Source organism: Saimiri boliviensis, chromosome 12 (genome assembly GCF_048565385.1).
Source record: "Saimiri boliviensis isolate mSaiBol1 chromosome 12, mSaiBol1.pri, whole genome shotgun sequence".
Lineage (NCBI taxonomy): Eukaryota > Metazoa > Chordata > Mammalia > Primates > Cebidae > Saimiri > Saimiri boliviensis.
Genome location: NC_133460.1, coordinates 51316016 through 51333351, shown reverse-complemented (window position 1 = coordinate 51333351; position 17336 = coordinate 51316016). Strand labels below are relative to the sequence as shown.

At 40.1% G+C, this 17336-nt stretch overlaps 1 protein-coding gene across 7 annotated transcripts in view; it reads left to right on the top strand.

The window, feature by feature from the left end:
* The window catches only part of ASCC1 (activating signal cointegrator 1 complex subunit 1), a 141882-nt gene that overhangs the window by 85624 nt on the left and 38922 nt on the right, over positions 1-17336 (top strand). For all 7 annotated transcript variants that reach the window (XM_074382365.1, XM_039477869.2, XM_039477868.2 and 4 more), the window contains 2 exons: positions 6370-6494; positions 11032-11117. In XM_074382365.1, the coding sequence (XP_074238466.1) occupies positions 6370-6494; positions 11032-11117 (211 nt within the window). The remainder of the gene's footprint in view (positions 1-6369; positions 6495-11031; positions 11118-17336) is intronic.

Genomic DNA, 17336 nt, shown 5'->3' with positions numbered 1-17336 from the left:
CGGGGTTTCACCATGTTGGTCAGGCTGGTCTCAATCTCTTGACCTCGTGATCCACCTGCCTTGGCCTCCCAAAGTGCTGGGATTATAGGCATGAGCCACCGCACTCGGCCTCAGGAAGCATTAATTGGATGGAGCTGAATTAAATTGGGAGGAAAAGTTCAAACAAAAGCCTGAAATTTGTACTTCCTGGGGAGTCAGTGATCATTCTGCAGCACAAACTCCTTATCTGTAAAGACGGTGCTGGAATGCTTGAACTTTGTAACATTGCAGGGCTTCAAACTAAGAGCTTAGATTTAATGCATTAATAACTGGCTTCTGTTTTCAAATCCAAAACACTATCTAAGTGATAAAGCTGCTTAAGAATAATTCATTTCCTTTTTTGTAGCAACCTTATGTTATTTTTAATTTGCTTATTAGGAAGCAAAGGCATAGAGAAGTTTTGGGACTTATTTATAAACAGGAAAGGGTCAATAAAGTAAGAATTGAAATAATATACTGTTAGAAATATAGTGACATATTGTCAACCTGAAGTTTAGTGATTATGTCCAAGTACCCTTAACTTCTCTTAACAGAATTCCAAAATATTTACTGTCTATGAATTCATTCATGAATTCATGTGAAGACTGTTGAGCGCTGATTATGTGCCAATCAGGCATTAGTTTAGGTGCAGAGATAAAACAGTGAGTAAGACAAAGAGCTGGCCTTCATGGAGTGCACAGTCAACTGAAAACAGAACAGGCTGGGCACAGTGGCTGACACCTGTAATCTCAGCACTTTAGGAGGCCAAGGTGGGCGGATCACCTGAGGTCAGGAGTTCGAGATCAGCCTGGCCAACATGACGAAACCCCGTCTCTGGTAAAAACACAAAAATTAGCTAGGTGTGGTGGTGGGTTCCTGTAATCCCAGCTACTTGGCAGGCTGAGGCATGAGAATTGCTTGAACCTGGGAGGCGGAGGTTGCAGTGAGCCCAGATCATACCACTGCACTCCAGAATGGGTGACAGAGTAAGTCTGTCTCAAAAAGAAAGAAAGAAAACGGAAACAGGACAGGCTGCCTGTAGACTTGTATTCTGGTTCCTCTGTCACTGTCTGAGCAACTGAACCTCTCTGCATCATTTCCTCCTGTGTAAAAGAGCAGGTTACACTAGAATTTTTTTTTGTTTTTTGTTTTTTTGAGACGGAGTTTTGCTCTTGTTGCCCAGGCTAGAATGCAGTGGCGCAATCTTGGCTCATTGCAACCTCTGCCTCCTGGGTTCAAGTGGTTCTCCTGCCTCAGCCTCCTGATTTAGCTGAGATTGCAGGCATGCAACACCTGGCTACTTTTGTATTTTTAGTAGAGACAGGATTTTTCCATGTTGGTTAGGCTGGTCTTGAACTCCCAACCTCAGGTGATTGGCCTGCCTCGGCCTCCCAAAGTGCTGCACTAGAACACTGCACCCAGCTACACTAGAACTTTTTAAAGGACATCAGTTTCTTCAAAGTTTTGAGTCTGTAAATTGTCAGAAATCCTAGTTTTCCCAAAAGAAAAGGCGGGAACTAAGTTCTTTCATGTAGTCTGTTTAGTTTACTTACTCCAGTATTTCATGCTCGGTGTTTCATGTTCAGTTCTTTATAGCTGAATTCCTTGTCTACTTTTTTTTCTTTAAGAGAAGAAGGGGGAACGTGAGGAATTATTCTGTTGTGATTTGTAATCAAGGTGCAATTTGTGGTGCATGGTTATATTCAGATCTAAGTTACGGTATTTAGAAATATGGTTCATCCAGGACTTGTGGCTCATACTTGTAATCCCAGAACTTTGGGAGGTGAAGCAGGTGGATCATTTGAGGTCAGGAGTTCGAGACCAGCCTGATCAACATGGCGAAATCCCATCTCTACTAAAAATACAAAATTAGCCGATGGTAGTGGTGCCCACTGGTAATCCCAGCTACTTGTGAGTCTGAGGCAGGAGAATCGCTTGAGCCTGGGAGGTGGAGGGTTGTGATGAGCTGAGATCATGCCACTGCACTATAGTCTAGCAAGAGAGTGAGACCCTGTCTCAAAAAAAACAAAACAAAACAAAACAAAAAAAAACGGTAGAAGAAATATTATGGTTCTGGGATGGTGTTAATCAGAAACTTTTAAAACCAGTTTAACTGAAATTTTTTCCTGATTACATAACATCATCTGTAGATACGCACTTAACACAAAAAGGTTAAGTGTTTATGGTGAGGTTATGTTTTCCTTTTTATGCTTTTCTGTACTTTGCATATTTTCTATAATGAGCTTGTACTATTTTTGTAATTGGGGAAAAAGATTAAGATAGCTATATAAGGAAGTACAATATTTCTCTGAACTGGCTTCCATGCTTTTAGTTTTTTCTTGTGTTTCTTGCTTCTTAAAAATCATCATTGGTGACCGGGCGCGGTGGCTCAAGCCTGTAATCCCAGCACTTTGGGAGGCCGAGGCAGGTGGATCACGAGGTCGAGAGATCGAGACCATCCTGGTCAACATGGTGAAACCCCGTCTCTATTAAAAATACAAAAAATTAGCTGGGCATGGTGGCAGGTGCCTGTAATCCCAGCTACTCGGGAGGCTGAGGCAGGAGAATTGCCTGAATCCAGGAGGCGGAGGTTGCGGTAAGCCCAGATCGCGCCATTGCACTCCAGCCTGGGTAACAAGAGCAAAACTCCGTCTCAAAAAAAAAAAATTAAAAATTAAAAATCATCATTGGTGGTCTGAAATGGTGGCTCACACCTGTCATCCCAGCACTTTGGGAGGCTAAGGAGGGAAGATCACTTGAGGCCAGGAGTTCAAGACTTGAGCAATGTAGTGATACCCCATCTCTACAAAAAAATTTGAAAAAAATAGCTGGGCATGGTGGCTTGCACTTGTAATTCCAGCAACTCGGCAGGCTGAGGCAGGAAGATAGCTTGAGCCCAGGAGTTCAAGGCTGCAGTGAGCTGTGATTGTGCCACTGCACTCTAGCCTAGGCAACAAAGTGAGATCATATCTCTTAAAAAAAGAAAAACAGGCCAGACACAGTGGCTCATGCCTGTAATCCCAGTACTTTGGGAGGCCAGGGTAGGCAGATCATGAGGTCAGGAGATCAAGACCATCCTGGCCAACATGGCGAAATCCTGTCTGTACTAAAAATACAAAATACTAGCCGGGTGTGGTGGCATGTACCTGTAATCTCAGCTACTCGGCAGGCTGAGGCAGGAGAATCACTTGAACCCTGGAGGCGGAGGTTGCAGTCAGCCAAGGTTGCACCACTGTACTCCAGCCTGGGCAACAGAGCAAGACTCTGTCTCAAAAAAACAACCCTTGGTTTCCTGTGGCCTACCAAATAAGAGTCCAATCCTGCCTGACCCCTAGGACCTTCACAGCTTGGCTGCAGCCTGCCCTTCCATTTCATTGCTGCCCTTCTCTTTCTACATATTTTCTTCAGTCCTTGAGTGTATTGTGTTCTTTGATATTCAATCTCTCAGTTGCTCAGAACAAAAATTCTTTTAGAATCACCTTCTTCTTTGACTCCCTTATACCAGGGAAGCTCATTTCCCACCACTTTCAGTGCCACAGTCCCAGTTACCTGAGTGGTTGTCAAAGCCTCCTAAATGACTTCCTGCTTCTATCTTGCTTCCACTGCTGTCAGTCCTCCACAGAGCAGCCAGATCATGTCAGTCTTCTGCCAAACACCCTCTGGAAGCTCCTCACCTCACTCAGAGTAACTACCAAAGGCCTTCCACGGGCCTGAGAGCTTCGGGTAACCTGGTCACACCTCTCCGACCTCATCCCTTCTCTCTTTCTAGTTTCACCCCAGATACTGGCATCCTTTCTGTTCCTCAGTTGTACTTAGCGTATACCCATCTCAGATATCATTTCCTCATCCTTATAAGTTGTCTTTGCTGGTTTCTTCTCTGCTCCTTATACAGAAGCATTGCATAGGGCACTGTCTGTAGCTCTCTTCTTGGCTTATTCTGAATATGCCCTCCAACCCCTGTGACTGCATCTGTCCCATGCTTTTGACCACTGTTGCTACACTGACAACTCCCAAATCTGTCATTTGCCTAGATTTTCTCCTGAGTCCCTAGCCTATATTTCCATCTCTCGCGCATCCCGTGCCACATATGCAAAATCCTGCTCAATATTAACCTCCTCCCCAAGGTAACACAGCAGGACAATAAGCAGTTGTTTCCCACAGCCTCCCACCTTGGTTGATGAGCCACCTGGTCATTTAGGGCAACACTTGGGAGTCATTCTCAACCACTTCCTCTCCCATAACACAGCCAGATCCGAATGGGCACCAGCTTCTCTCTCATATAGCTCTTGTGAACCCATTCCTTTGTCTCAGTTTTCACTGCCCCACCATAATTTAGTCAGCGTGTTCAATCTTGGTTTCCCTGGGCCACACTGGAAGAAGAAGGAATTGTCTTGAACTACACATAAAATACACTAACACTAATAATAGTTGAGAGAGAAAAAAAAAAATCACACAAAAAAAATCTTACAGTTTTAAGAAAGTTAAAGAATTTCTTTTGGGCTGCATTCAAAGCTGTCCTGGGCCACAGGTTGGACAAGCTTGGTTCAGATCTTCATTATTCCCTCCCCAACCCCTTTCTTTTTGAGATAGGATCTTGCTGTGTTACCCAGGCTAGAGTACAGTGATGCAGTCATGGCTTACTGCAGCCTTAAACTCCTCAGCTCAAGCAGTCCTCTTGCTTCAGCCTCCTGTTATCTAGGACTGTAGGCACATGCCACCGTGGCTGGCTAACTTTTAAAAATGTTTTGTAGAGACACAGTCTTACTATATTCTCTAGGCTAACTCCTGGCCCAAGCAATCCTTGTGCCTCAGCCTCCCAAAGTGCTGGGATTGTAGGCATGAGCCACCATTCCTGTCCTCATTTTTCTCTTTATGGTACAGTCCTTAGGAGTATGGACTCTGAAGCCAGACTGCATACATTCTAATTTTGTTTTTCTTTTTTGTTTTGTTTTGAGATGAAGTCTCACTCTGTCACCCAGGCTGGAGTGCAGTGGTGCAGTCTCAGCTCAGTATAACCTCTACCTCCTGGGTTCAAGTGATCCTCCCACTTCAGCCTCCCAAGTAGCTGGGATTACAAGTGTGTGCCACCATGCCCAGCTAATTTTTGTATTTTTAGTAGAAACAGGTTTTCACCATGTTGGCCAAACTCCTGACCTCAAGTGATCCACCTGCCTCAGCTTCCCAAAGTGCTGGGATCATAGATGTGAGCCACTGTGCCCCGCCCATTCTAATTTTTGATTTGCCACTTAGTTTTATGACCTTGGTCAAGTTTTGTATCTTCTCTGTACCTTGGTTTCTGTATTGGTAAAATAGGGATAATAATTGGTTATGAGGATTAAGTGATTTAACAGATAAAAAGTGCTTAGAACAGTGCCTGACACATCATGGTGATGTTATTTTGACTGTTGAAATAGCCACCTAGCTGGCTTCTGTAGCTATTCCTCTTCTAAAGCCTTTTCCACTCTGCTATTGAATCAGCTTTCAAAAATGGACATCAGACGACATCCTTTCTTTCTTTTTCTTTTTTTGAGATGGAGTCTTGCTCTGTTGCCTAGGCTGGAGTGCAATGGCATGATCTTGCCTCACTGCAACCTCCACCTCCTGAGTTCAAGCAATTCTCCTGCCTCAGCCTCCCAGGTAGCTGGGATTACAGGTGCATGCCACCACACCTGGCTAATTTGTATCTTTAGTAGAGATAGGGTTTCACCATGTTGGTCAGAGGCTGATCTCGAACTCCTGACCTCAGGCGATCCGTCCACCTCAGCCTCCCAAAGTGCTGGGATGACAGGTGTGAACCACCACACCTGGCCACATTATTCCCTTTCGAAAGTCGTTCTGTGGTTTCCCTAAATCTGACCACTACTTATAGACTTAGCTCATCTCTATGGTCCCTTTTTTCTTTCTCTGTTATAGCTGTATTATAAATAATTGACAGTTTTTTGAATATGCTTTGATCTTACATCCCTTGGCATCTTTGCATATGTTGCTTCTTCTTCTACTTGAAGTGCCCTTCCTTCCCTGGTGTTATTTACAAGTCTTTAATGATCAGTCCAGACTATGTCTAAACTTCCTGTGGAAACCTGGCCCTCTCCATGTAGAGCTGATCACTCCCTTCACACTCGCCATAATATATCGCCATCATTTATCTCTACTATCTGTCAAGCAGAGAAACAAGACAGTGAGCTTTAGCTCCATGGTGGTGGGAGATAGTCTCCTCCTCTTCCTCTTGTGATGCAGGCCTTTGTATAGTGATTAGCACAGAGCACATGCTCTATAAACATGGTTGAATTAGTAATCACATGTTCAGAAGTTTACTAAGATTTCTCTACTACTTTTCTCCAATTTCTCCAGACTGCAAGAGTTAGTTGATCGAGTGCTGGAACGTTTCCAGGCATCTGGACTAATAGTGAAAGAGTGGAATAGTGTGAAACTGCATGCTACAGTCATGAATACACTATTCAGGAAAGACCCCAATGGTAAGTTTCCCAGAGAACTATAGCACAGTTTGTGATCAGCAGCCTTGCGGTATCTCTGAGGTTTATATAGAATGGACTATCAAAGAATCTCTGATATATCTTGTTTTCTAGACCTCTTAGCATATGCTGATGAGCATGGTAGAAGTGGGCAAGAACATATAAAGCATGGGACTGTGGCTTCCAGATCATTTATTTCTGTCACACATAGGATCGCCAGATTTAGCAAATAAAAATGCAGGATGCTCTGGTAAATTTTATATAAACAGTGAATAAATTTTTGGCATAAGTATGTCACATGCAATACTTGGTGGCTTTTTTTTTTTTTTTTTTTTTTAAGAGGGAAAAGAAAGGAAGGTGAGCTAGTAAATGTTAGATCAGTGTTTCTCAACTAGGGGTGATTTGCCCCCAGAGAACATTTGGCATTGTCTGGAGACATTTTTGGTTATCATAGTTAGGGAGCTGGAGATGGGTTGCTGCTGGTACCTAGTGGGTGCTGTCTTAACACTACAATGCATGGGACAGCCCCCCATGACAAAGAAATCTTCTTCCCAAAATGTCAATAGCACAGAGGTTGATAAACCTTATGTTAGGATAATAAATTTTTTCTTCATGGACTCTGAGCCTTTTTATAAAACTGCCTTGTTTTAATCCTTGATTTGGGTATTTATTTCAAAAAGAATTTTTCTTTTCTGTCTGTCCTACCTCCAAAGTGAAAGCTTCTCTAGTACCTTCAACCTCTGATCAGAAGTTACAAGTTCAAGCCATATGCAGCTGTTTCTTGCAAGACCTGTGGTTCAAAATACACTAGCACCAAGATCACGTATTCCAGTTTCATTTCCTTTCTTGGGCCCCAACCTTGGTTTTAGAAAATCTAGGGCTCATGCCTGTAATCCCAGCACTTTGGGAGGCTGAGGCAGGTGAGTCACTTGAGGTCAGGAGTTTAAGACCAGCCTGGCTAATGTGGTGAAACCCTATCTCTACTAAAAATACGAAAAGTAGCCAGGCGTGTTGGCATATGCCTGTAATGAGAGGCTGAGGCAGGAGAATCACTTGAACCCAAGAGGCAGGTTACAGTGGCAGTGAGCTGAGATCGTGCCACTGCACTCCAGCCTGAGTGACAGAGCAAGACTCCGTCTCAAAAAAAAAAAAAAAAAAAAAAAAAAAGAAAGAAAGAAATCGGAAATCTAGGTGGGAAAAGAACTTCATCAGGACTTGAAGCATTGACTGTAAGTTTTTAATTAGGCCAATTTGTGTGTTCCCTTTAGTTAAGGCACGTTTTTTAATCTCTCTCAGATACGTACCAAAGATCCCAGCTGGAAATCATTTGATATTAACCCCATTTGGTTAGAGCCATTGTAGGACCAAGAAATATGTAGCCATCTAGTTATTAGTTCTAAAATATTACTATTTTGTGATGCCATATTGAATTTTATTTAAAAATTATGAATAAATCTCTTTTACTTTTGAGAACACTGAGATTAAAAGAGCTTCAGATAACTCAGTCAAAGACTATATATATACTCTTGTTTGGGTAGGTAATAAAATCTAAAACTTTGAACTTGTTCCAGTTGAGCATATTTCTTTTTTTGTTTTTTCATCTCACTCTGTCACCCAGGCTGGAGTGCAGTGGTGTGATCTTGGCTCACTGCAACCTCCACCCCTGCCTGGGTTCAAGTGATTCTTCTGCCTCAGCCTCCCGAATAACTGGGATTATAGCATCTGCCACCATGCCCAACTAATTTTTGTATTTTTAGTAGAGACAGGGTTTCACCATGTTAGTCAGGCTGGTCTTGAACTCCTGACTTTGTGATCCACCCACCTCAGCCTCCCAAAGTGCTGGGATTACAGGCATGAGCCACCGCACCCAGCCCAGTTGAGCATATTTCTTTCCTTCAGGAAGTAATAATACAGGAAGTGGGAATATTTTAGATACCTAGGTATTATAATGTAGCTTGTCCAATGGAAATATTTAACTAGGTTTGTGCTATTTGTTTTATTTGGGACAGTATATTTTAATTTTGGAAAACAGTGAGAATCCTCTGTATATTTTAACATCATTATGTAAAGGCAGAGTTTCAGAACTCTGTAAGTGTACTCTAAATTTATTGGTTCAGAAGACATATATTGTATTTTAGATAACTGTCTGTGATAATGGAAGTATTCTGTATCTGTGATGTCTAATATGGTAGCCACTAGATACATGTGGTTATTGATTGCTTGAAAGGTGGCTGGTGAGACTGTAAAAGTGAACTTTTATTTTTAGTTTTAATTAAAATTTACATAACCACATCGATAGTGGCTACTGTTTTGGACAGTGCAGGTATAGACAGTATTTTATTAGACATTTATTAGCTGTCAGTACATTTTGCATTTGTCTTAGTACTTAAATATTTGTCCAGAACTCTTAAAACTATATCATGGTCCATTATTAACTAATCTCTTCACATAGAAAGAGTTCAGTTATATAGGAATCTGTATATTCTAGGTTCTATGGATCCAGGTTTATATTCAGTTAGTACTGGAGGTTTATATAAGAGAATGTTGTGTGTTCACAGTCTGGTTATCCCTCTAACTGCAGATTTTCAAAATATAATCGCTTTATTGGGATATAGTTCACATACTATATAGTTTACTCTTGATATATGTAATTTAGTGGCTTTTAGTATGGTTAAAGTTGTACAGCCATCACCACAATCAGTTCAACATTTTTATCACCCTAAAATTAAACTCCATGCCCATTGGCAGTCACTTGCCATTTCTTCCTACCCCTCTCACCCTGCCCTCCTCCAACCTCCACCAAGCCCTAGGCACCACCAGTCTACGTTGTGTCTCTATAGAGCTGCCTGTTCTGGACATTTCATGTAAACAATCACTCAGTATGCGATCTTTTGTGGCTGACTTCTTTCACTTAGCATAATGTTTTCAAGGCTCATCCATGATATAACATATAAGTACGTCATTCTTTTTTTTTTTCTGTGTGTGTGTGTGTGTGTGTGTGCGTGCGTGTGTGTGTGTGTGTGTGTTTGAGACAAGGTCTCTGTTGTCCAGGCTGGAGTGCAGTAGAGTGATCTCGACTCTCTGCAACCTCCACCTCCCACACTGGAGAGATTCTCCCGCCTCAGCCTCCTAAGTGTTGGGACTACAGGCGCATGCCACTACACACAGTTAATTTTTAAGCTTTTTTATAGAGGCGAGTTCTCACTATATTGCCCAGGTTGGTTTCAAACTCCTGGGCTCAAGCAATCCTTCTGCCTCAGCCTCCCAAAGTGTTGGGATTACAGATGTGAGCCATTGTGCCTGGTACTTCATTATTTTATGGCTGAATAATGGTCCATTGTATGGATATGCCACATTTTATGTATCCATTCATCAATTGGTGGACATTTGTGTTGTTTCCACTTTTTGATATTTATTTGGTATTAATTTGTTCTTCTTTTGCAACTTCACACAGTCTTTTTCTCTTAACAGGGGACCTATTTTTAAGTTGTGAAATATGCATGGGATTGGGATCTTTGATTAAGAGCATTCATCTCATTAGAGAAATAGTTCCATAGTTACCCGTGTACAACTCCAGTGGGCTAGCTGAAATGTATTATGTATTATGTTCATGGAGTTGTTAAAACTCTAGATATATTTGATCAATTTTGGCTTCATATACTCCTTACTTATAAAAGTAAAAGAACATACTTAAAGGTGGAAATAAGTATTTTTGAATGTCTGTCAGTTAGTAAGAAATGGTTAATATTTCAGAAAATATTCTGAGTTAATTCTTGAGGATACTTTGAATGTTTTGTACTCTGGACTCTCCTGTATTGAATTTTTACTTGAAAAGGACATGAAATGATGTTACATATTTTTCTTTCCTGTTTCCCTCTCCTTTGATATTCTTTTTATTGCCAACCTTTAAGGATCTCTTTTGAGATACGCAACCCAAATTAACTCAAGAAGCTAGAGCACAGCTTGATTCAGCCTAAGATCTTAGATTTGGGGCATTCCTGTGTAGAATGTCTGTAAGGATACCTTTGATTGCAACTAAAGGGCTCTTTTTCCTTTGGGGGAAGTTCTTAAATCAGCCCAGAGCACGATTGCTAGCAGTTTTGACTGGCTAATGTGTGAACTCTTATTTATTTTTACATATTTAATTATATGCCCCTTATCTTAGGTCTGTAGAACGTAAGGAACCTTTGAAAATTACTCAGTCCTACCTCTCACTTTGTCAGTGAAGAACTAAGGTCTATGATAGAGACATAATTTGCTTAAGAATGTGGCTAGTTGCATAGTTAGGAATATACAGTTAGTGCCTGGAGAATGTCAAATGAATAAATTAATGAGTAAATGTATATTGAATGAATCTATGACAGAACTGAGACTAGAAGACAAGTCTCTCGATTCATAGCCTGACGTTTTTCCTCTGCATTATGCCACTTTCCAGGTAGTATATGAAAATTTTTCTAGTTGTACCTATGTACCTATAGAAATCCAAGAGAAAACAACCAACTAACCTAAGCTTCTAACATTATCTTTGGAATATTTACAGCTGAAGGCAGGTACAATCTCTACACACCAGATGGCAAATACATCTTCAAGGAAAGAGAATCATTTGATGGCCGAAACATTTTAAAGGTCAGTATGAAGCAGAGTGAATTGAAAATCCTTTGGCACGTGTCCTAAATAAGGGAGGAAAAATAATAGTTCTCCTTTTAACAATACAGTATATTTTTCTCATACTTCTTCATACCTTGTCTCATACTTGTTAAAATTTAATTATCTAAAGGGTAAGAAAGGAAAAGTAGGTGGTCCTCTTAAGGCTTTGGCACTTCTAGAGTACTTGAAATTGATTTGTTTGTTTGTTTGTTTGTTTATCTGAGACAGTGTCTCGCTCTGTTTCTCAGGCTGGAATGCAGTGGTGCAAACACAGCTTACTGGAGCCTTGACTTCCTGGGCTCAGGTGATCCTACCACCTCTGTCTCCCAAAGTACTGAAATTGTAGTTGTGAGCCTCTGCACCCTGCCTGAAATTGGTGATTTAAGAAAACACTGATGAAAAGAAAAAAAAAAAGAAACAATTATGTATTCCAGCTACTTGGATTCATAGAAATAAGTTGATTTCAACCTAAGTTTTACTCTGTACTTACCTCTGGAGGTTTGAGTTTGCATTTTTTTAAGTAGAAAATAATTATTTGTCTTGTTCCAACAGATTTTTCTCTTGACGCACAAAGTCAGTCTCTGAAGTGGCTTTATAATCCATTTTGACTCAGATACAGCCTATGTCCTAAAAAGTAGATGGTGCATTTCTGACTGTTGAGGCTTTGCCTTTCTAAGTGTTGAATTAATCTACAAAATGTATGTAAAGGGGTTCTTCAGGATTATTTTTATCTTTCTCCAACAGACTACCCTTCTGCAATATTCATGATTTATGCCTTCTCTATCAGGTTAACATGCCATCATTCCTCTGGACAAAGAGAAACATAAGTTGATACTAATGGAGAGGTTTTCAAGTCTTTTTTTCATTTGCTCTGTAAGGGTTTAGGTCATTCTCAAGGCTGTGGGTGTTTTGCTGAGGTGGAAGGGAAGTATATAATAACATCAGAATAAGCTTTAGCTTGAGAAATGCTTGTACTTTTTCTTCCCTATCCCATCCTCCATTCCCTTATCTTGTCGCTTTACAGTTTCTTGCCCAATACTGAATGTGACCCCATTGCCTTAATTAATGATATCACTCTTCAACAGCTGTGACTGCTTACCGTGGAGCCCAATAGGGCAGTGCCAGCCATCAACTCAGACAGGCATTCCAGCACCCACGTTGCAGAGCTATGCCAAAGTCCTTCCTTTCCTTGATACATTTTCTCTTTTTGAGTAGTTTCTTGTTTTTGAGGTAGCTTTGCGTTTGAGTGGCAGGCTGCTAATGAATTCAGCTGTAGTTAACTTTACTGTTTTTCCCAGGCTTCAGCTTCGGTGTGATATGAATCTTTATCTTTTATCTCCCTTCTTTGGGGATTTTCCAGTATCATCATGAATTACTTTGCTTTTTGTTCTTGTTAATTTGGTTAAGAAAGAAAATAGACTGAATGGGGAAAGAAATCTTTAGGAATGGCTCAAAGCCAACTGGCTTTTCATGGAATTAAAACTGAAGCCTTGTGTGTTGGTGCAAGTCAGGTGTGAGGTGCTTCGACATCTGTAAGAGTGGGATGATGAGAGAGCCTGTTGGGTGGCTGTATGAGTGTGGACCTTTAACCTTGGTATGGAATTTCTCTTATTCTGCAAAGTAAGTTTTCCATTTAAAAATGCTTTTTACAGAAATCTTCTGAACCACCCCAGTGATGACATGAATGTAGCTCCCTCTAGTGTTGACAAGGACTTGCTGTATCAGTATACCCTTAATAATTCAAACCCCAGTCACTTTTAGTGCCGGACCTAGCTAGGTTCTTAGAGACCATTTAGTCCAATTCCCCACTTTAATCTCTGACACGAGATCTACTAAGGTAAAGTGACTTGCCAGAGGTACCGCTAGTTAGTAGCAGAGTCTGAATCAGAGCAAAAAGACTCAAAACTCACTAACTGAGCATTGTTTTCTGCTGCCTCCCATAAAGATGCTCAGTGTTTAGGTAGAGAACATTACATACTTGACATTGGGCATATCTGCCTGAACTGGGATAATGTCCAATTAAAACTTGTTTAATAAATGGTGGGGCAGTGAGTGTGCCAATTAGTCTAAAACCGTAGCTAGTTAATAATTAGACTTTTGTACTGAATATAATACCAACACTAACAGAAATACTTAATGACTGTATACCATCTGCCAGACTATGCGCCCTAAAGATGAGAAACAGTCATTATGATACAATCCCAGCCTTCTAGGAGCTTCCAGTCCATGAGAGAAACAGATAGTTAATAGGCAATTAGAATATAAAAACCATGGCGCGAGTTATGGACAAGTGCCTTTGACCACAGATAGTTATGACGAAGTACCCTTTAGTATAGTTTCTAATGTTTTACTCCTTAATCACTAGTTCCAGAAAAATAACCTATCACCTATGTTCAATCAAGGGAATTAACTTCTTTCTTAAAGTAAAGGTAAATTGTGGGCCTCAACAGTTACCTCCCAACCCCAACATAGGCAATTAACTATGTTTGTGAAGTATTAGTCCACCCACCTTTTGGCATTACCATGAATGGACATGTCTTTCTCAATTAAAACGTGACTCCATGGCCAGTGAAGCCCTTAAAATAAAAAAAAAGGATTTAGAAAACCAGTGGACTTTATTTATATAGTTTTTGTATGTTATGAAATTATTATGTTTAGAAAGAAAAAATCAATTTCACTAACAAGATAGGAACGGACTTGGAGTAAACAGAAAGGTTACCCGCATTGGTTGTTAAGGAGCCTAAGCATACGTGTGCAGCATATTAACAGCTGCATAGGCCAAGGATCAGGAACGCTGGTGATGGGAGGCAGCCTTAGAAAAAAAATCAGCTTCATCTACTTTTCAAAGAGAAACAAAACGAGAAAGAAAGTCATTGCTCATGCTCTAAGAATTTAATGAGTAACAGCCAATTGCTATTCTACTCCATGAAGAAAATTGGTTCTGTTGGCTTGGTATGATATTATGTGTTCTGGGTGCCTTAATAAGAAAAAAAAAAAAAAAAAGAAATCTTTAATGACTATTGGAGGTGGAAGCCACATTTTTCTTTTGTACAGCTTTTTTGAGAGTTGTTGCAGCTGTAATATACTAGTGTCTGGTTATTCCTAGTTAAAATATAAGATTTTTTTTTCCTTGGGAAAGACTGAATTAAGAATTGACACCCAGAATAATTCTCCTGTGTTATTCAAACCTGAAAAGGAACAAACGTATTTGGTTATAGTGGTTTTTATGGAAGAGTGCCAGATAGCTCCAAGAGGAGGATGCATGAGTGAAGAAGACCTAGGTCAAATTCATAGGATGGCATCCCCTCAGAGAGTGTCCATTTCTAATCTAAGAGGTAACAAAAAGAGATACTGTTTGACAGCCACAGACAGTGATACATTTATAAATGGAGAAATCATGCTGACCTAAAGACACACTGCCTGGAAGTACCTGTTCCCTCACTAGCTAGAATTAGAATGGTCATTAGCTGCCCGCTTTTGGGGAGAGAGGTAATGACAGTCCATTTGGGGTCTTAAGCAATAGAATCAGTATTCCAAGATTGTGCTCTCAGCAGATTGAACCAGAGGTACCATATTAACTGTTCAAAAGCATAGCTTCTGACTGCAGGGTGAAGAGGAGGCGTCAGAGCCCTAGGATGTACTCATTAGAGAAGGTGATATGGTACAAATAAAGGCACAGTGATGTATTTGGGAAAGAATGGAAAGTACTGTAGGTCTAAAATCAAAGGATAGTGTAAAAGTGCCATTTCTTTAGACACTTAAAAATCCTGGAAAATATAAGCCATGTAAAAAGGAGATGAATTTGTACCTTTTCTATTTTATATATAAGAATCCCAGGTATTTCATTCATTTTGGTTTTGTCCCATCTCTGTTCTTTAGAGCCTTTAAAAGGACAATTAGAATGAATAAATTTAAATGAGATCTTTAGTTTGCTTTAGTTAGAGAAATTTTTATGAAGGAAACTGTAAAAAATACTGTTCATTCTTTTTTACTGAAAAATATATTTACATACATGAGTCATACATTTACTGTTTAACAAATAATCATAAAGTGAACAGTGTGACTACTACCAAGCTCAAAGAGTAGAGTCTGCCTCCCATGCCCCTCTCGGGGCTCTTTAGTCAGTCTGTCCTAAGGGAACAAAAGCACAATTAAAGTCTTAAACACTCTCAGGGGAGAGGCTTGTTTTGAGTGAATATTTTGTTTTCCAGTATTAGAAGAGTGTTGAAAAGATAAATTTAGCGTTTTGTTGTTGTTGTTGTTGTTGTTGAAAAGATAAATTCAGTTTTTCTTTTTAGAGGACAGAGAAGAGAGGTTCACAACAAAACTGAGCAGAAAGTACAGTGTTCCCAAATACCCCATCCCTGCAAATGCACGACCCCGACTATTGGCATCTGACACCACCCTGGTAGATGTTTACACTTGATAGACTACATTGTCGCATCATCATCCACAGTCCGAAGTTTGCATTAGGATGCACTTTGAGTTTCTCTTCTGAGTTCTCTTTTCAATTGTATTCATTTGTGCTCTGATTTTTAAAATTATTTCTTTTCTTCTGCTTAATTTGGATTTAATTTGCTCTTACTTTTCTAGTTTCCTAAGGTAGAAGCTTAGATTATTGATTTTATATCATTCTTCTTTTCTAACATATGCACTAAATACTATAAATTTCCCTCTAAGCACTGTTTTGATGCACCCTACACGTTTTAATAAGTTGTATCTTCATTTTCATTTAGCTTAAAATATTTTAAATTTCTCTTGATGTTTGTGTGTGTGTGTGTGTGTGTGTGTGTGTGTTTTGTGTGGGTTTTTTTGTTTTTGTTTTTAGTGTGTGTGTTTTTTGTGAGGTTTCCTTTTTAAAAGTTAATTTTTAATTTCTTTAGGTATAGGGCTTCATCGCTCTGTCACCCAGGCTGGAGTGCAGTGGCACAATCATAGCTCATTGCAGCCTCAAACTCATGGGCTCACTCAAGTGATCCTTCCAAGTAGCTGAAACTACAGGCGTGCACTGTCATGCCTGGCTAATTTTTCTTTTAAATTTTTTTGTAAAGATGGGGTTTCACTATGTTGTCCAGGCTGTTCTCTAACTCCTGGGCTCAAGTAATCCTCCCATTTCAGCCTCACAAAGTGTTGGGATTACAAGAGTGAGCTACCACACCCAGCTAAGATTTCTTTTTGGCACACGTGTTGGTTAGAAGTGTGTTTCTTTGTTTTGTTTTGATTTGTTTTCAGACTGAGTCTGGTTCTATCATCCAGCTGGAGTGCAGTGGCATGATTTTGGCTCACTGCAACCTCCGCCTCCTAGGTTCAAGCAATTCTCATGTCTCAGCCTCCCAAGTAGCAGGGATTACAGGTGTGCATCACCACACCCAGCTAATTTTTGTATTTTTAGTAGAGATGGGGTTTCACCATGTTGGCCAGCCTGGTCTAGAACTCATAACCTCAAGTGATCTGCCCGCCTCGGGCTCCCGAAGTGCTTGGATTACAGGTGTGAGCCACTGTGCCTGGCCGAAGTGTGTTGTTTAATTTCCACCTATTTTGGGATTTTCCTGCTATCTTTGTTATCACTTTCAAGTTTAATTTCATTGTGGCCTGAGAGCAGACACTGTATGATTCTCTTTTAAATTTATTACATTGTATTTTATGGCCCACAATGTGATCTCTCTTAGTCAGTGTTCCTTGTGAGCTTGAGAAGAACATGTAATATACTCTTGTTGAAGTATTCTGTAGATGTCAGTTACAGCCAGTCAGTTGGTAGTGCTATTGAGTTCCACTATATCTTCACTGGTTTTATGCTTTCTGGATTCTGTCCGTTTCTGATATATGGGGGTTAAAGTTCCCAACTGTAATAGTGAATTCATCTGTTTCTTCTTGCTCTGTCAATGTTTGCCTCATGTATGTTGACACAGTTTTAAGACATATGTGTGTTAAGGACTGTTATGTCTTCTTGGACAGTTGACCTTTTTATCATCATGTATTGCTCCTCTTTATCCATAATAACTTTCCTTGCTCTGAAGTTTGCTCTGTCTGAAATTAATTTAGCTACTCAACTTTCTTTCAGTTAGTGTTAGAATGGTATGTATTTCTTTATCCATTTATTTATTTACTCTTCTTTCTTTTTTAAGAACTCGTCTATGCTGGGACATCCCTTTTTAAAAATCTCTGTGTGTCTTTATATTTAAAGTGGATCTCTTGGCT